Source organism: Manduca sexta, unplaced genomic scaffold (genome assembly GCF_014839805.1).
Source record: "Manduca sexta isolate Smith_Timp_Sample1 unplaced genomic scaffold, JHU_Msex_v1.0 HiC_scaffold_3361, whole genome shotgun sequence".
NCBI lineage: Eukaryota > Metazoa > Arthropoda > Insecta > Lepidoptera > Sphingidae > Manduca > Manduca sexta.
Window position 1 is genome coordinate 1 of NW_023594421.1, and position 14,210 is coordinate 14,210.

The window sequence follows — 14,210 nt, forward strand, 5'->3', positions numbered from 1 at the left end:
CGGAACCTACAATGGCCTTATTCTCTATGCCAGTGTCAACTCGTAACACAGCTGTTTTTCATTACTTTTATAAAATTCCAGTGGAATGATATTCCGTATGCCAATTTCTATTGTCTTAAACGCGAAGGAGTGCGTTATGTGCTTGTTACATACTGTCAAAATAATATGTGGCATCGAGAATAAGCTCTAATTTCGTAATTTTTCAGTAATATACATAATATTATTCTAGACTGCTATATAGGTTTTCTCATTATGGAAATTAAATTTACACTAGATACCTTTTTGACAACTAGCTCAACTTTCGTAGGCACTGGTGCACAGCCTTCCATTCTAACAGCTGCAGTTACATCATCAACTTTACTCATATCTGCATTTGGAGCTTTGTATTGTTCACAATGATCCACCTCGTAAGGTTCGCCCAAAATCTAAAACAATTTATATACATATTTTTTTACTTCTAATTTGGTTAATTCACAATTGTAAATATAGTATTAGCAAGCCAACTATGAGCAATATGTGCACATAATGGTTGTGGTACAATATTTATATCAATCCAGTAATGCAACTGCTTGTAAACAGTTGGTCCTGCACTTGATTTTTCTTTGGTCATATTGATTGCAATGTCACCAGATTCAGCAGTTGAGACTCTATCAGAGCCCTTCTCCAAATACCATTTTCATAAAACAAATTGTAGGTCCCATAGAACCTATTATGTTTGATGTACTTAAAATACTTTAAATTTCTCTTACTTTGATTCCATTTAAATTGTCAACAGCAAGTATTGTTGAACGCTGATCTTCATAACAAAGAAATGCAAACCCTCGTGGTTTACCAGTTGCTTTATCTCTGACCATATTTATGTTAACTATTTCACCATATCTGCAATATAAAAAAAATATAATAATTTGTACAATTAGAGAAATATTATAAGAATACAACTTTTTAAATCTAGTATAAAAATGGGTAATAAAGCTTAACTTTCTCGTTAGCCAAGACAGCTACATGACATTTGCGTGTGTCACGGGATTATAACCTTATATACTACATAATAAGGTTATTTTTCCGTCACATGCGTAGCTGTTTGACAAGTCATGACGGGTTAAGGTGTGATATGTTGTGATTTTATGATAAAAAACTAACAATATACCTTTTAGTAATCTCTACTAAATAAACATAAAACAATAGTAGGTATTTTAGTTATTACAATGACCTGAGCCTAGCTTCCATCTGAAATTATTACATATTTTATGTTTCCTATACTTACTGTGAAAATACACAGATGACATCTCCTTCAGTTAGATCGTAAGGCAAACCACCTATAAATATCCATGCACTGTCCTTATACTGGTCGTGCCATGAACTTTTAGAATTATTTGTAAGTTCCCGCTCACTGAGTTTGAGCACATTTTAACATTGCTGTAAAAAAATAAGAAAAATTATTAGATTTCATTGATGATAAACAGACAATTGAAATTTTTAAAATTGCAATACTTACGTCATAGGATTCATTTTTTCGGATTGTTAACTAAAGTTCAAATTAATTCAGCATAAATAATTGTATATCAATTCATAATAAATTCTATAACGCCGCCTTTAAATCAGAACAGGCAGAAGTAAATCTACACCAACATTACCAAAGTATAAGTGAAATGAATTTTGTAACACAGCAGATAAACACCTTTGCAAAAGCATGCAGTAAGCATCACCTATGGAGTTAATAATAATGTACTACTAACTCCATGGCATCACCATAAGTAAAAGACATAAACATAAAAGAATATAAATTCTCGTTAAGACGATCCCTGTGACACCTGTCAAAGTAACGTGTCAGTTGTCACCAATGTTATAATTCGTCCTTATAGGACAGGCTATAGTCTTACGACCATACTGCCTAGTCTTACGTATTTTTGTCACCAATGTTGTCACTGTGTCAGTTAAACTTATAATTGTCTTTGATTCGTGCATGCGGCTCCGTCGGCGTGAAAACGTTTTTCCGATAAAAAGTAAACTCTAGCACTCAGGAGTAATATAGTTTCTTAGACAAAAAATTTAAAATCGGTCTAGTAGTTTCTGGGGTCGTACTCAAACGTTCCACTCTTGTTGGTAACATAAAGAGAGTTCAGTTCAGCAATATACTTTATGGTGATATTTTTTTCGCATACATTATTTAATATATTTTGTTATTTTTGGTATCTACACTTTACTTTTATTACTAATTTACGTCATATAAATTCTAGCACAAAAGAAATAAAATTCGGTAAAAATCAACAAGTTATACGAATTTCGATAGAAGAGAATGTTAAGAAACTAGCAAAGAAGCGCAATACGCGTACGCGACGTCATCAGAAACTAAGAGGTGTGCGAAGAAAAGATATGGAGCGATATATTCAGATATTTTCATGTGACCCACTCCTGCACATTCCAATATTGTAATATTGATGTGAATTATTGCCACATTTCTTAATTCTTATTGACAGTTGACACTTCATTGACAACTGACAAGTCGTGTCAACTATCACACGAAGTGAAGTTCTCAATCAAATTACGGAAATTGTATATTTATTTTCTTTTATAAAGTTAGAAATCAGCCAATACTACCTCGTTTTATGTGGTAAATTAGCTATAATTATTGAAAAGAATGACTACCTCAACTCCTGATGGTGCAGATAATTACGATCAGGTAAATAGTCAAAATGGTAATTTTTTTTGTATTTCAATCATAATATTGCTAGAAGATTCTGTTTTATACGGGAAATTGCTTTGTCTACAGTTTGATGACGACGATACTGAACAGCAACTGGGTGCAACAGCATCTGGTCGGAAAAGGCTATTTAGTAAGGAATTACGATGTATGATGTACGGTTTTGGAGATGATCAAAATCCCTATACAGAGAGTGTAGACTTTCTAGAAGACTTAGTTGTAGAATTTATTACAGAAACCACACATAGGTAAGTAGAGAAACAAATAGTTATTTCCAACATACATTCATAATTGTTTAGATTACATATTTTGTTCGGTTATCTGTAATCAAACAAGTATTGGCTAGTAGAATTTAATTACGAAGTAAGAGCCGAAAGTTGAAAGAACGTAATAATATTAATCATGGATATTTCGCCTTAAAATTTAATATGACTTAAATTTTAAAGGCAGAAATATCCATGATTATTAATTATTTTACATTTTTCTTCAACTGCGAGAACTAATCACTAACTAGACGTGAATTTAAATTCTTTTACTTGTCAATAATACTTGTTTAGTTACCCAGATTAAAGTCAAAACAAAATGTATGAAAATGACCTTTATGTATCGCTAAGAATTAATGTTTATTTCTAGAGCAATGAAGTGGGTAGGACTGGTCGAGTACAAGTAGAAGACATAATATTTTTAGTACGAAAGATCCTCGAAATATGCTCGAAGTTAAAGATCTACTTACAATGAATGAAGAGCTCAAAAGCAAGAAAAGCTTTTGATGAAGTCAAATATGTTGGAACGAAATTATTTAACAATGTTTAATATTGTTTTGTTTAATGAAGACAATAAAAAATATTGCCTGCAATGAATTTGATATTTTTAATGATTGATTTGACTACTATAAATAATAATGTTTTGAAATTATAGAAGACCAACAGTAACAATGTGACCATGCCAAACAACAGACGCCATGCTTCTAGACTGATGCAAGTAACATGATTTGTTTATGACACATTGCTTTTGTGTATGCACACTACTAATGTGGGTAGTTTAATTTCTGTTTGAAGAATGTGACCTAACCCTTTTTTGATACATACTTATTAATTATTAATTCCATGTATGTACCCTATGATTAAAGTAAATCATAATTTACTAGCTTTTGTTTCTGGCTATGCCTGCATAAAAAAATTTGGACTGCAAGATAACTTTATAGAATGAATAAACCTTGCATTATTTATGTTAAAGAGAGATTTAATTATATTTTTATTTGCTCTGGCAGTTAAGACAAATTTTATTTTATTATTCATGGTCAAATTTTTCATTTGCCTTAATGTGAGTTGACTTAAATAATGTGGACATAGCTTGTACAATAAAACCTGTATGCCATACCATGCCACTCTAAAGTATGGGGTTTAAAGCACATTGAAAAATGTGATATTAAGGTTTTGCTTAGTATCAGCTCTGAATCTGAATTTGTGCCCAATATGTCGCCCAAAACCATCGTAACATAAGGTCGCCCCTATCACATCATAGAATGAACTCACACATTTGGCAATAATAAGCAATAATAATAATAAGGTGTAATATGTATAATTTTATCACCACTAAGAATTGGAACAGGCTAGGACAGTCAGTCTCTATTTACTTGTCATTATACTATTGTTTTGTCCATTGAAGACATAATTTTTCTGGGATTAATTAAAAAAGTTACCGATTCATCTGCATTAAAAATGTTTCCGGTTCATAAATTTGAGATAACGCGTGCACATATGACGTATTAACCGGATGACGTATAGTATTCAGCGTGATAAAATTTATACAAATATGCCTCAAGATGTATTGGCCTAAACCAGCATATTATGCAGGTTTTACTGTATGTTCTGTATAATGTTCCATAAAAAAATGTTTAACAGTTAATCTTATTGTACTCATTTTGGAGTTGATAAACAAATATATAATGTTAAAGATTTAGATAATTATGTTTGAAATGTCACAATTGGTTTAGTGCTTTAGCTTTATTCCTTAAATTCGTTAAAGAGAAATTGTATTTTATGTGATTCCTTAGGGTTTAAAAATTTCCATGGTCTATATTAAGTGATAGGAAGAGTTACCATAAGAAATATTTCAATGAAGGTGTATAGTTAGCATTTCCATGAATAGAAAATCTTGATTATTCATACATATTGTGAGAGTTTGCCAGGCATTCCACACTTGCTCTCTTATTTTTAATCATCATGCACACTTGGTACTCTACTAAAAATATATGTTATCGTGACTTGCAATGTTCCAATCAAACCATAAGTAGTTAGTAATGAGTGTTAGTAATTCGACAACATAAAGGAATACTAAATCTTACACTAAATGTTTGATTTTCAGAATAACATTAGGATTCAAGAAGCTCTCAAGCAAGAGGATCACTTTTGTTTTTAGCTGACATTCCTGTGTTACATCTAATTATAATAAAAACATTGTTATTAACTTTTATTGTGATGTAAAAAAAGGCTAACACTGTTTTTAACTGACTTTAAAATATAGGAGGCAGTTCTCAATTCAAATGTATTTTTATAATAAACACAAACAAAAAAATATGTTTAGTTTCATTTCATTTCATAGATTAATTTGTTACCACTGGCTTTTTCATTTTTAAAACATTGCTTCCTGTGGTATTGTTTAGTACAAAGTACAAACATATTCATATTATTGTCCCAAAAGGTGATCATCAAGTAAAATTGCAAAATCTAAAAGAAATTCAGGTACTCATAAATACCTTCTATATTTCACCAAACAAAATCTATACTATTATATAAAGCTGAAATTTGTTTGTTTGTTTGTTTGAACGCGCTAATCTCAGGAACTACCGGTCCAAACCGAAAAATTCTTTTTGCGTTGGATAGCCCTTTGTTCGTGGAGTGCTATAGGCTATATATCATCACGCTATACCCAATAAGAACAGAGCAGTAATGGCTAATCTCAGGAAATACCGGTCCCAACTGAAAAATTCTTTTTGCGTTGGATAGCCCTTTGTTCGTGGAGTGCTATAGGCTATATATCATCACGCTATACCCAATAGGAGCGGAGCAGTAATGGCTAATCTCAGGAACTACCGGTCCAAACTGAAAAATTCTTTTTTGCGTTGGATAGCCCTTTGTTCGTGGAGTGCTATAGGCTATATATCATCACGCTATATTCAATAGGAGCGGAGCAGTAATGGCTAATCTCAGGAACTACCGATTCGAACTGAAAAATATTTTTGGGTTGAATAGTCCTTTATTCCTGGAGTGCTATAGACTATATATCATCACGCTATGACCAATAGGAGCAGAGCAGTAATGGCTAATCTCAGGAACTACCGGTTTCAACTGAAAAATTCGTTTTGTGTTGGATAGCCCTATATTTGTGGACCGCTATAAGCTATATATCATCACGCTATGACCAATAGGAGCGGAGCAGTAATGGCTAATCTCAGGAACTACCGGTTTTAACTGAAAAAACATTTTTGTGTTGGATAGCCCTTTGATCCTGGAGTGCTATAGGCTATATATCATCACGCTTTGACGAATAGGAGCGGAGCAGCAATGAAACATGTTGCAAAAACGGGGAAAATTATAAGTTTTGAGAGCTTCCGTTGCCTGCGCTCCGTAAACGGTTAAAGTTATGCAACAATGATGTATGACGGGATTGTTCCACTTTAAAAGTTCTAAAAAATATATTATAAAACAAAGTCCCCCGCTGCATCTGTCTGTCTGAACGTTTTAAACTCAAAACTACCCAACGTATTAAAATGAAATTTGGTATGGAGACAGTTTGAGACCCTGGGAAGAACATAGGCTCCCGGGAAACTTCTACATTTATAACGGAAAACTTTAGCCTGAAAAACTTTATAACGCGGGCGGAGCCGCGGGCAAAAGCTAGTATATAATAATTGAAGATGGTATTTATGATTGTTCTTAGATTTAAGAGCCCTAAACTCTGACCAGACTCCTGCGTGGCCCAACGATACGGCACTCGCTACGATAGTGCGACAATATGGTTGATTTAACGTGCTAAAATATGATTATCTAGTATTATGTTTACTAAAATTTATAAAATCGCTTCGGGTCGAAGATGCCGCTAGGCACTGCTGCGTAGATATTTTGCCTTTATTTATTTGGTACAAAAACAATATACAAATTACATGATTCACAACCTACGATATTCAGCATAACAATTTTTAAATTTGTACATCGATAAAACGCTCACGCATCCACATTCGGATAGACTAATATTTTTATAAATCTTAAATTTCTGGTTGATACGGTCGATTTTAATTAAAGATTCCGAACTTAATCTTCGATCCGATCCAGGGAATAATTCAAATAAAAGTAAACAAAAAAATCGGATTGGTCCATTTTCGCAATCGATAGAAGTAAATTATACATTAACATGTAAAGGTAAAACAAACAAATATAATTTTTTAATAATTATTTATTTGTGCTAAAGTCAAGAATATGTAAACAAAATTTATACTTGTAACTTACATTCACAGATATACAAATATTTATAAAGATTTTAAATTAAACAAAATTGTGACAAACTTAAATGCACGTTAAAATATGTCTAGCTACCAATAGTTGTTTAGCAAATAGGTACATTTAAAAGGTTTCTATTACAACCTAGTGTTAATAATTGAGTAAATAATAAATATGCATCTAGATAATATTATGATTGTGTATAATTATTATAAAGATTTATAAATCTATTATCATGATTTTACAACACCGGCGATAAATAAATATTTTAACAATGTGTTACTTTTAGGCGACTAGACGTGGTGTTGAAAACAGCCCACAGTCTAAACTTTGGTTTTAATTTAATTCACAGCAGTATTAACAACTTCACCCAATATATTTATTAATAATTTAATGTTTAGGCCATTTATGGCAGTGAGTTAGTATGGTATAAATAAATATGTTAATCTAGTGACTAAGGTACATTCTAAGCTCTGGCGTAATATAACAATTACTGTGCAACAAGTGTACTTTATTTTACTATCTAACGGTACATGTAAATATGAATATATTGTGTTTAACCATTATTGGAGGACTATTATATTAATATATGTGAACACTTCAATGTAGTTATATAATGTGAAGCACTTGTATGTTAGTATGTTATTTGGCCTCCAAGCGGGAAGATAGTTTGAGCCCGTTTATTTGACACTTCGTCTACTATATTATAACAAAATGGATTTACCATAATATGATCAGACATGACTATTATGGAAAATATTTTCGGAAACCTCTAGGCTATATCACAAATAAGATTATATCTACTTTACTACTCTATATATTTTGTAAATAATTCTCAGTCGAGATTAAACTTTTCTCTAATTGTTAATAACACATATTTAAGGCAAGTAAACCTGTAAATCATTTATTATATTTCAAAGTAACTACGCTAAAATGTTCAATGTGAATAAGGCTTTTTTATTGTTAATATCCGGATATGTTACTTGAATTACTTAAATTACACACATTTATTGGACACACATACATCTCGTAATGCAAGATTTCAAAAATTATTCTGAATTTTTGCATTACTTTCTTTTGACTTAATAAAAAAAAAAAAAATCCGATTTTCTGTAATTTGAGTGCTAAGTAGTGTATTATATTCTGTGTCAAATAAATAATATAATGAGCTATTTTAAACTCATCACATTCCAAGTTGGATTTCTATATTGCGTTATTTTAACAAAGAACATTTTTACAATAAATACTAAAAGTGTACTATTTAAGGCCCAAACACGGTAATATGGATTAAATATAAATGGCAATAAATCAGACCACAGTAGCATTGCATTACGGGTATAATGCTACGTGTCCGCGATCTACGTCCAATATAATATATTGAATGATGGCATTCATTGAGATACTTAGTCAGTTGGCGGATCCATGGCGGCGACAATAGCCTTCATGACAGCAGCGGCACAGAGCGCGGCCCGGGGCTGCCATTCCTTACCGCGGGTACCGTCACGGTAGTCAGAAATACCTATACAATTAAAAATACAATGTAATAGGAAAATTTGAATTAGCATGCATAGAATACTCAGTTTCATTTGCTTAATATATTTTCCCTAAATACAAGTTACACTGGTTTCTATGATTTAAATGTAATGGGCGATTTTACCTTTACTTCTGACGCACATCGAAACGGCTTTAGTATTTTTTACTGTATAATATTTCCTATAGGAGGTAAATTGTCTTAAACAAAGTAGTGTATATAAACAAAAAATATATATATATTTTGCTTCCTGGGTTATAAATCTTTTCCACAGGGTACAAATATTATATTTTAAATAAATATTTTTTATTCATACTAATATACCTAAATAAGAAAGTAATTCTGTCTATCTGTTTGTCTCTTACGCTTTCATGGTAAAACTACCGAACCAATTTTGATGAAATTGAATAGGAAGTTAGCTTGAAACATATGAAAAGGTAGATGCTGTTTTTTATTCTGGAACAGTAGATAGTATGATTTTTACCCTTTTATTTCTACCTTGTAAAAGTTTATGATTCGAGCGGCGTCGCGATTAAACGCCAGTAAGAAATATGACTACCGATACAACACGATCGTTCATAAACGTTTACAGTGGAAAAGAAAGCATTGATCCAGGCTGCCTCTAATATTGAAAGGATGAAATAATTGCGTTAGTGGAATGGAATGGAAGGTATAATAATGTAAGTGTTGTACCTCTGACGGAGAGGAAGCAGTCCTTCCGGTTGCCGACGACGCTGTCGAGCACGGCGTCCAGCTCGCAGTCGTAGGCGCGTGCGCGCGCATGCGCGGCGAAGGCGGCGCGCGCGTCCCCCGCGCCCGCCACCGCGCGCCCCCCCGCCACCGGCGCGCAGTGCACGCAGCGCGCGCCGCCGCGGCGCTGCGCCGGACACAACGCACATCAACACGACGCTTACATTACACATACACGACACAACTTGCTACAAGTTGCATTTGTATAGAACTTTTGAAGTATTATCGCTAGTCTTAACTTATATGGAAGTTTTGATGAATACTTTGCGGAAACACCTTGTTAGACTAAACTTAACATTGGACCAAACAGTTGTGCCGACCTTATAGGGTGACAAACAAAAAAACATCAAGACTTCGTGTACACAAGAGGCACAAAGAAATACATTACAGTTTGATTAAAACGCCTCACAAAAATGTGCCCCCATAGCCTCGCATTAGCTAAGACCGCCATTAACAATAACTAATAATAAACACATTTTGTTTGTTCATTTTGAATATCAGCGACATTGACATATGAAATTACAAATAACATAATATGTACGTCACCCCACACTTTTCCATAATCTATTGAGCGACTAAAACCTTTAGTATTGGGATTATCTACATACCCTCGTTGACCCTTAGTCCACATAACAAACATTTTATTAAAATTTACATAACTGATTCCCAAAGACGTCCATCTGGACCCTCCGGCGTCCACGGGAGCATTGACGGGTTCTACGTTAGTGTAACCAAAAAATGAGGGTTCACAAGCGGGGGTCAACGAACATTTATCTAGTTTTGATAGTAAAGAATTAAAATGATGGTTAGGTTTCACCTACCAATGTAGGCATATAATATTTTAAGAAGCTCAGCGATTGGTACATCCACAAAACTTCCATATTCTGGGGAATACAGTAGAAATTTTACTGCAGGGAGTCCACCGGCACCAACAAAATTTTGAAAGTAGTCTATGTGAAAAAATATTGGAAACCTTTAATACTTACAGAACTAGTACTATAGTTTACTTAACCAACAATGTATAACGTAGCAAATATCGATTTGCTAGAAGATGCCATCTCATTCGTTAATTCTTATTGCACTATATTACTGACCATAACATTAATACAAATTACGGATTTATATCAAATTTAAGTCTCTTTGCCAATCATGCATTACAAATGCATTTACTCAAGCTGTCGCAGTAAATCAAGGATCTTTGCAATACTAGCGCATGTCGGTTGTTAGTCACTATAATGGCTATAAAGGAGAAGTGGAATGACAAGTGTTAGCAAATTTTGTAGACCCCACTTAAACAACTAACAAGGCACACTTATACGAAATCTATTTACCTATGTGGTGTTAAAATTCCTGGAGACTTGAATAACAAATGTTAATTAGGTCAAGACTTCGAACACGCTTCCTTCCCATAACCTCTTCGGTATCATTTTCCTATTATCCAATATATTGCAATGTATGTCCATATGTGAATAATGGAAACGTGTACGTGACCCAGTTACCCGCATATAGGTAAAGAATATGACGTGGGAATTGACGTACAAAGATTTTCCAGCGCGAAATGAATCACATCAAATTAATCAAGTCACGGTTATGAAATTGGTAATTCTAATTTTATTGGTCACGTTCATTTCATATGTTACTGTAAATCTTATTAAAACAAAATAATACACATCAAAAGCTAAAGGGAGAGGAAACAATGTTATACTAAACTTTTGTGAAGAACTTAACTTACTAACAATCCCCGGACGTAGTTTAGATATTGTCTTTATTTTTATGACAATTATTTAGCGCTCGTTAGGTTGCTGGTACCGTACTTTTCCCAATCACTCTATAATTTTCATTTAATATTAGTACATATTGGGTATGTGTTTACAGTGAAGAGTGTCGAAGGTTGGCGAGGTTCCGCGATTTGATACGTAGCTCGTCCCCTGTTGGCAGCGTATGATTGCAGAGCAATATATTGCGCAAGAAATTCCATATAAATGTACACTAGCGTTAATATTTGAATAATTGTTGATATTATTAATAGCAGTTATGAGTGCGGTGGAGCTCACAGTTGGTCAGGCTGCGGCGCGGGTGCGACACCTCGATGTAGGCGCCGTGGCCGACGTCCACGCACAGCCGGTCCGTGCCGCTGGCCGGCGCCTCCCACCGCCCCGGCACGCCGCGCAGGCGCCGCAGCCCTGCCGCAACACAACCACACATAGCTATAGCGTATGTACTACACAGACGTATACTAAAAGGCAAGAGAATCAATATGGAAGAGTAATAGCACACGCATCAGCCATCTTTAGAATTCTTTTCTGTCTGTCTGTTTTTCAGTTTGTTAGCGTAGGTACATCTTCAGAATTACTAAACAATTTTTTATGTAGTTTTGTCAGGTGGATAGAATATAATTGGGAGCACAGTATAGGTTTTGTTTAAGACGAAGAACGAACTTCTACATGGGCACAGCTGCTCACAAAAAGCTATCAAACTTAGTCATATCTTCCATACTACATAATTTTTGACATAAATAAATTTGTCCAGAATAATTTATCCACATTTCACAAGGTGCTCGATGGCATAGTTATAAATTATAATACGGCTGCGTTACGGGTTCGACCCAGAGGTCTGATAAATGATGCTTAAAAAAAGCGCATAATTACCCCGGAGTCCAGTATGTACCCATAAATAGCAATAGGATTGACCTAGACATGTCACCTAAAAAAGCTGGCGAAATGTGGGTGTGATACACCTCTGTTGATTCCTAAAAAGGTAGATGATTCTAGAGTAGGTAGAGTTTACTTGCCATGTATGCAAATAACCTACTTTGATTAGTTTATTTTAGGCATCGATCCGAATATATCGATTGCGTGATTGCCATAACAATATAGTTATTTAAATTCTCGATTGAACATTAAGTGAAAAAACACACACACACACACAAAAAAAGAAAGTAGAACATTATATAAGGGTTATTAGTTTTGAAATCAGTTCTTTAACGTTTTTCTGTTACGTTTTTTACGAAAATGAATTCTATTTACAAGCCAAATTAAATACTCGTGATAGACAGATTGAATAATACTAGCAACTCTAACTCAAGTATAAGTGTTATTATATATTTATTTCGTAGTATCAAAATGAGGTAAACTAAATAGAAGGAAGATACAATACCAACTATATTATTAGAATGGCCGACTTGCGTAAAGGGGAATGATAAAATTACAAAACAAAAATATAATGTATTATCCTGATACATAATAATTAGATAAACATAACAATTAAAGTACCAGTTGTTTACGAATTCGTTACTGACTAAGTAAATAAATACTTTTCTATAAAACAGGGAAATCGAAAAAAATTGGGATCATTTAATGTATCCAAAACTGTTAATGACTATAATGTGAGCCAACTTCACTAAATTCTTTTTAGCAGTTATGTCTGATTGATATTATTATTATGTAATCAACTAGACGATATATTATATTATTAAGATTACCTTCTTCAACATATGAATCCCAGTGCGCTTTAGTGTTAGCTAAACGGATAGCGATCTCTTGAAGGAGGAAGTTTGCAGGCTTGTAAGGTTTCACCTCATAGTCCCATCCGCCCTTGCTGTTTTTCTCAGCTTTCTCGCAGAAAACGTACACGTATCTGTAAAATTTAGAAAAATAAAATGACTTCCATTGCAACGTTAAAAATTATGATTTAAAGATGTTCTGTTTTAAGTAGTTTCTATTTAAAGTTTTAATGCATAAAATAATCTTATACATAGGTATATTTGTAAAGTTAGGTTGTCTCGTTATCTATTGAATACGACTGTTTAAGTTTGTGCAGTTGTTCGTATTTATATTAAGTTTTTAATACAAGACCATAGGAATACAGGTAACGTGCAAGTCGTATTTTCATTGGTTTGAATTAATATTTTGTTCATATTTAGTCATACTTAGCAGCATTCAGGAAATTGCGCAAGGACTTCTCGTCCAATATACCTCAGTATCTGAAGACTAAAGTCTTCAATCAATATGTGTTACCAGTGATGACATACGGCACTGAGATGTGGTCTGTAACTATGATCCGTATAAGGAAACTCACAGTCGCTCAGCGAGCTATAGAGACGAAAATTCTTGGTATTTTTCTACGGGATCGAGTCAGGAATGAGGAGATCCGTAAAAGAACGAAAGTCACCGTCATAGCCCTCGGATTAGCAAGCTAAGTGGCAGTGGGCAGGGCACATAGCTCGCAGAACTAATGGCCGATGGGGCAAGAAGGTTCTGGAGTGGAGGTCACGAACTGGCAAGCACAGCGTCGTACGTTCACCCTCGAGGTGGACAGATGACCTCATAAAAGTCGCAGGACGTCGCTGGTTGCGGGCCGCTTAGAATGGGGCGATCTGGAAATCTTTGGGGAGGCCCATGTTCATCAGTGGACATCCTGCGGCTGATGATGATGATGACATATATAGTAAGGTCTCGCTTAATTCTGATATAGTACGACTAATAATACTAGGTATACTATGTGTAATGTGACGTGTGCGTGAATTGCGGTGAATAATTAGTGGTTTCCCATGCGCGTGCACATCGTTCGTTGTACCCACCAAATGTACCTACTGTAGGTAATTAAAAAAAATTGTGTAATAATATAATTGTTGCGGTTACGTTTAGTCAGCGAATATGCCGTTACACATAGTCCCGAACCCACATCAATAGGTTTACAGAATTTTATATTATGGGTGATTTACCACAAG

At 34.2% G+C, this 14,210-nt stretch overlaps 2 protein-coding genes and 2 long non-coding RNA genes across 4 annotated transcripts; 2 read left to right on the forward strand and 2 right to left on the reverse strand.

The window, feature by feature from the left end:
- Positions 1–27: 27 nt before the first annotated feature.
- LOC119192914 (RNA-binding motif protein, X-linked 2-like) lies at positions 28–1,407 on the reverse strand (the record flags this gene model as incomplete). The annotated part of the gene is made up of 3 exons (XM_037446650.1): positions 28–425; positions 750–879; positions 1,265–1,407. Coding segments are annotated over 3 exons (465 nt in total), but the record flags the coding sequence as incomplete, so codon positions are not given.
- Positions 1,408–2,423: 1,016 nt separating this feature from the next.
- On the forward strand, positions 2,424–2,875 carry LOC119192917. The gene is made up of 2 exons (XR_005113778.1): positions 2,424–2,680; positions 2,771–2,875. It is a non-coding gene; the product is annotated as an uncharacterized LOC119192917 (long non-coding RNA).
- A 743-nt stretch (positions 2,876–3,618) lies between these two features.
- On the forward strand, positions 3,619–5,280 carry LOC119192918. The gene is made up of 2 exons (XR_005113779.1): positions 3,619–3,682; positions 5,069–5,280. It is a non-coding gene; the product is annotated as an uncharacterized LOC119192918 (long non-coding RNA).
- Positions 5,281–8,349: 3,069 nt separating this feature from the next.
- LOC119192915 lies at positions 8,350–13,161 on the reverse strand (the record flags this gene model as incomplete). Its single annotated transcript, XM_037446651.1, has 5 exons — positions 8,350–8,719; positions 9,425–9,608; positions 10,137–10,255; positions 11,536–11,664; positions 12,963–13,161. Coding segments are annotated over 5 exons (747 nt in total), but the record flags the coding sequence as incomplete, so codon positions are not given.
- Between the last annotated feature and the right edge of the window lie 1,049 nt (positions 13,162–14,210).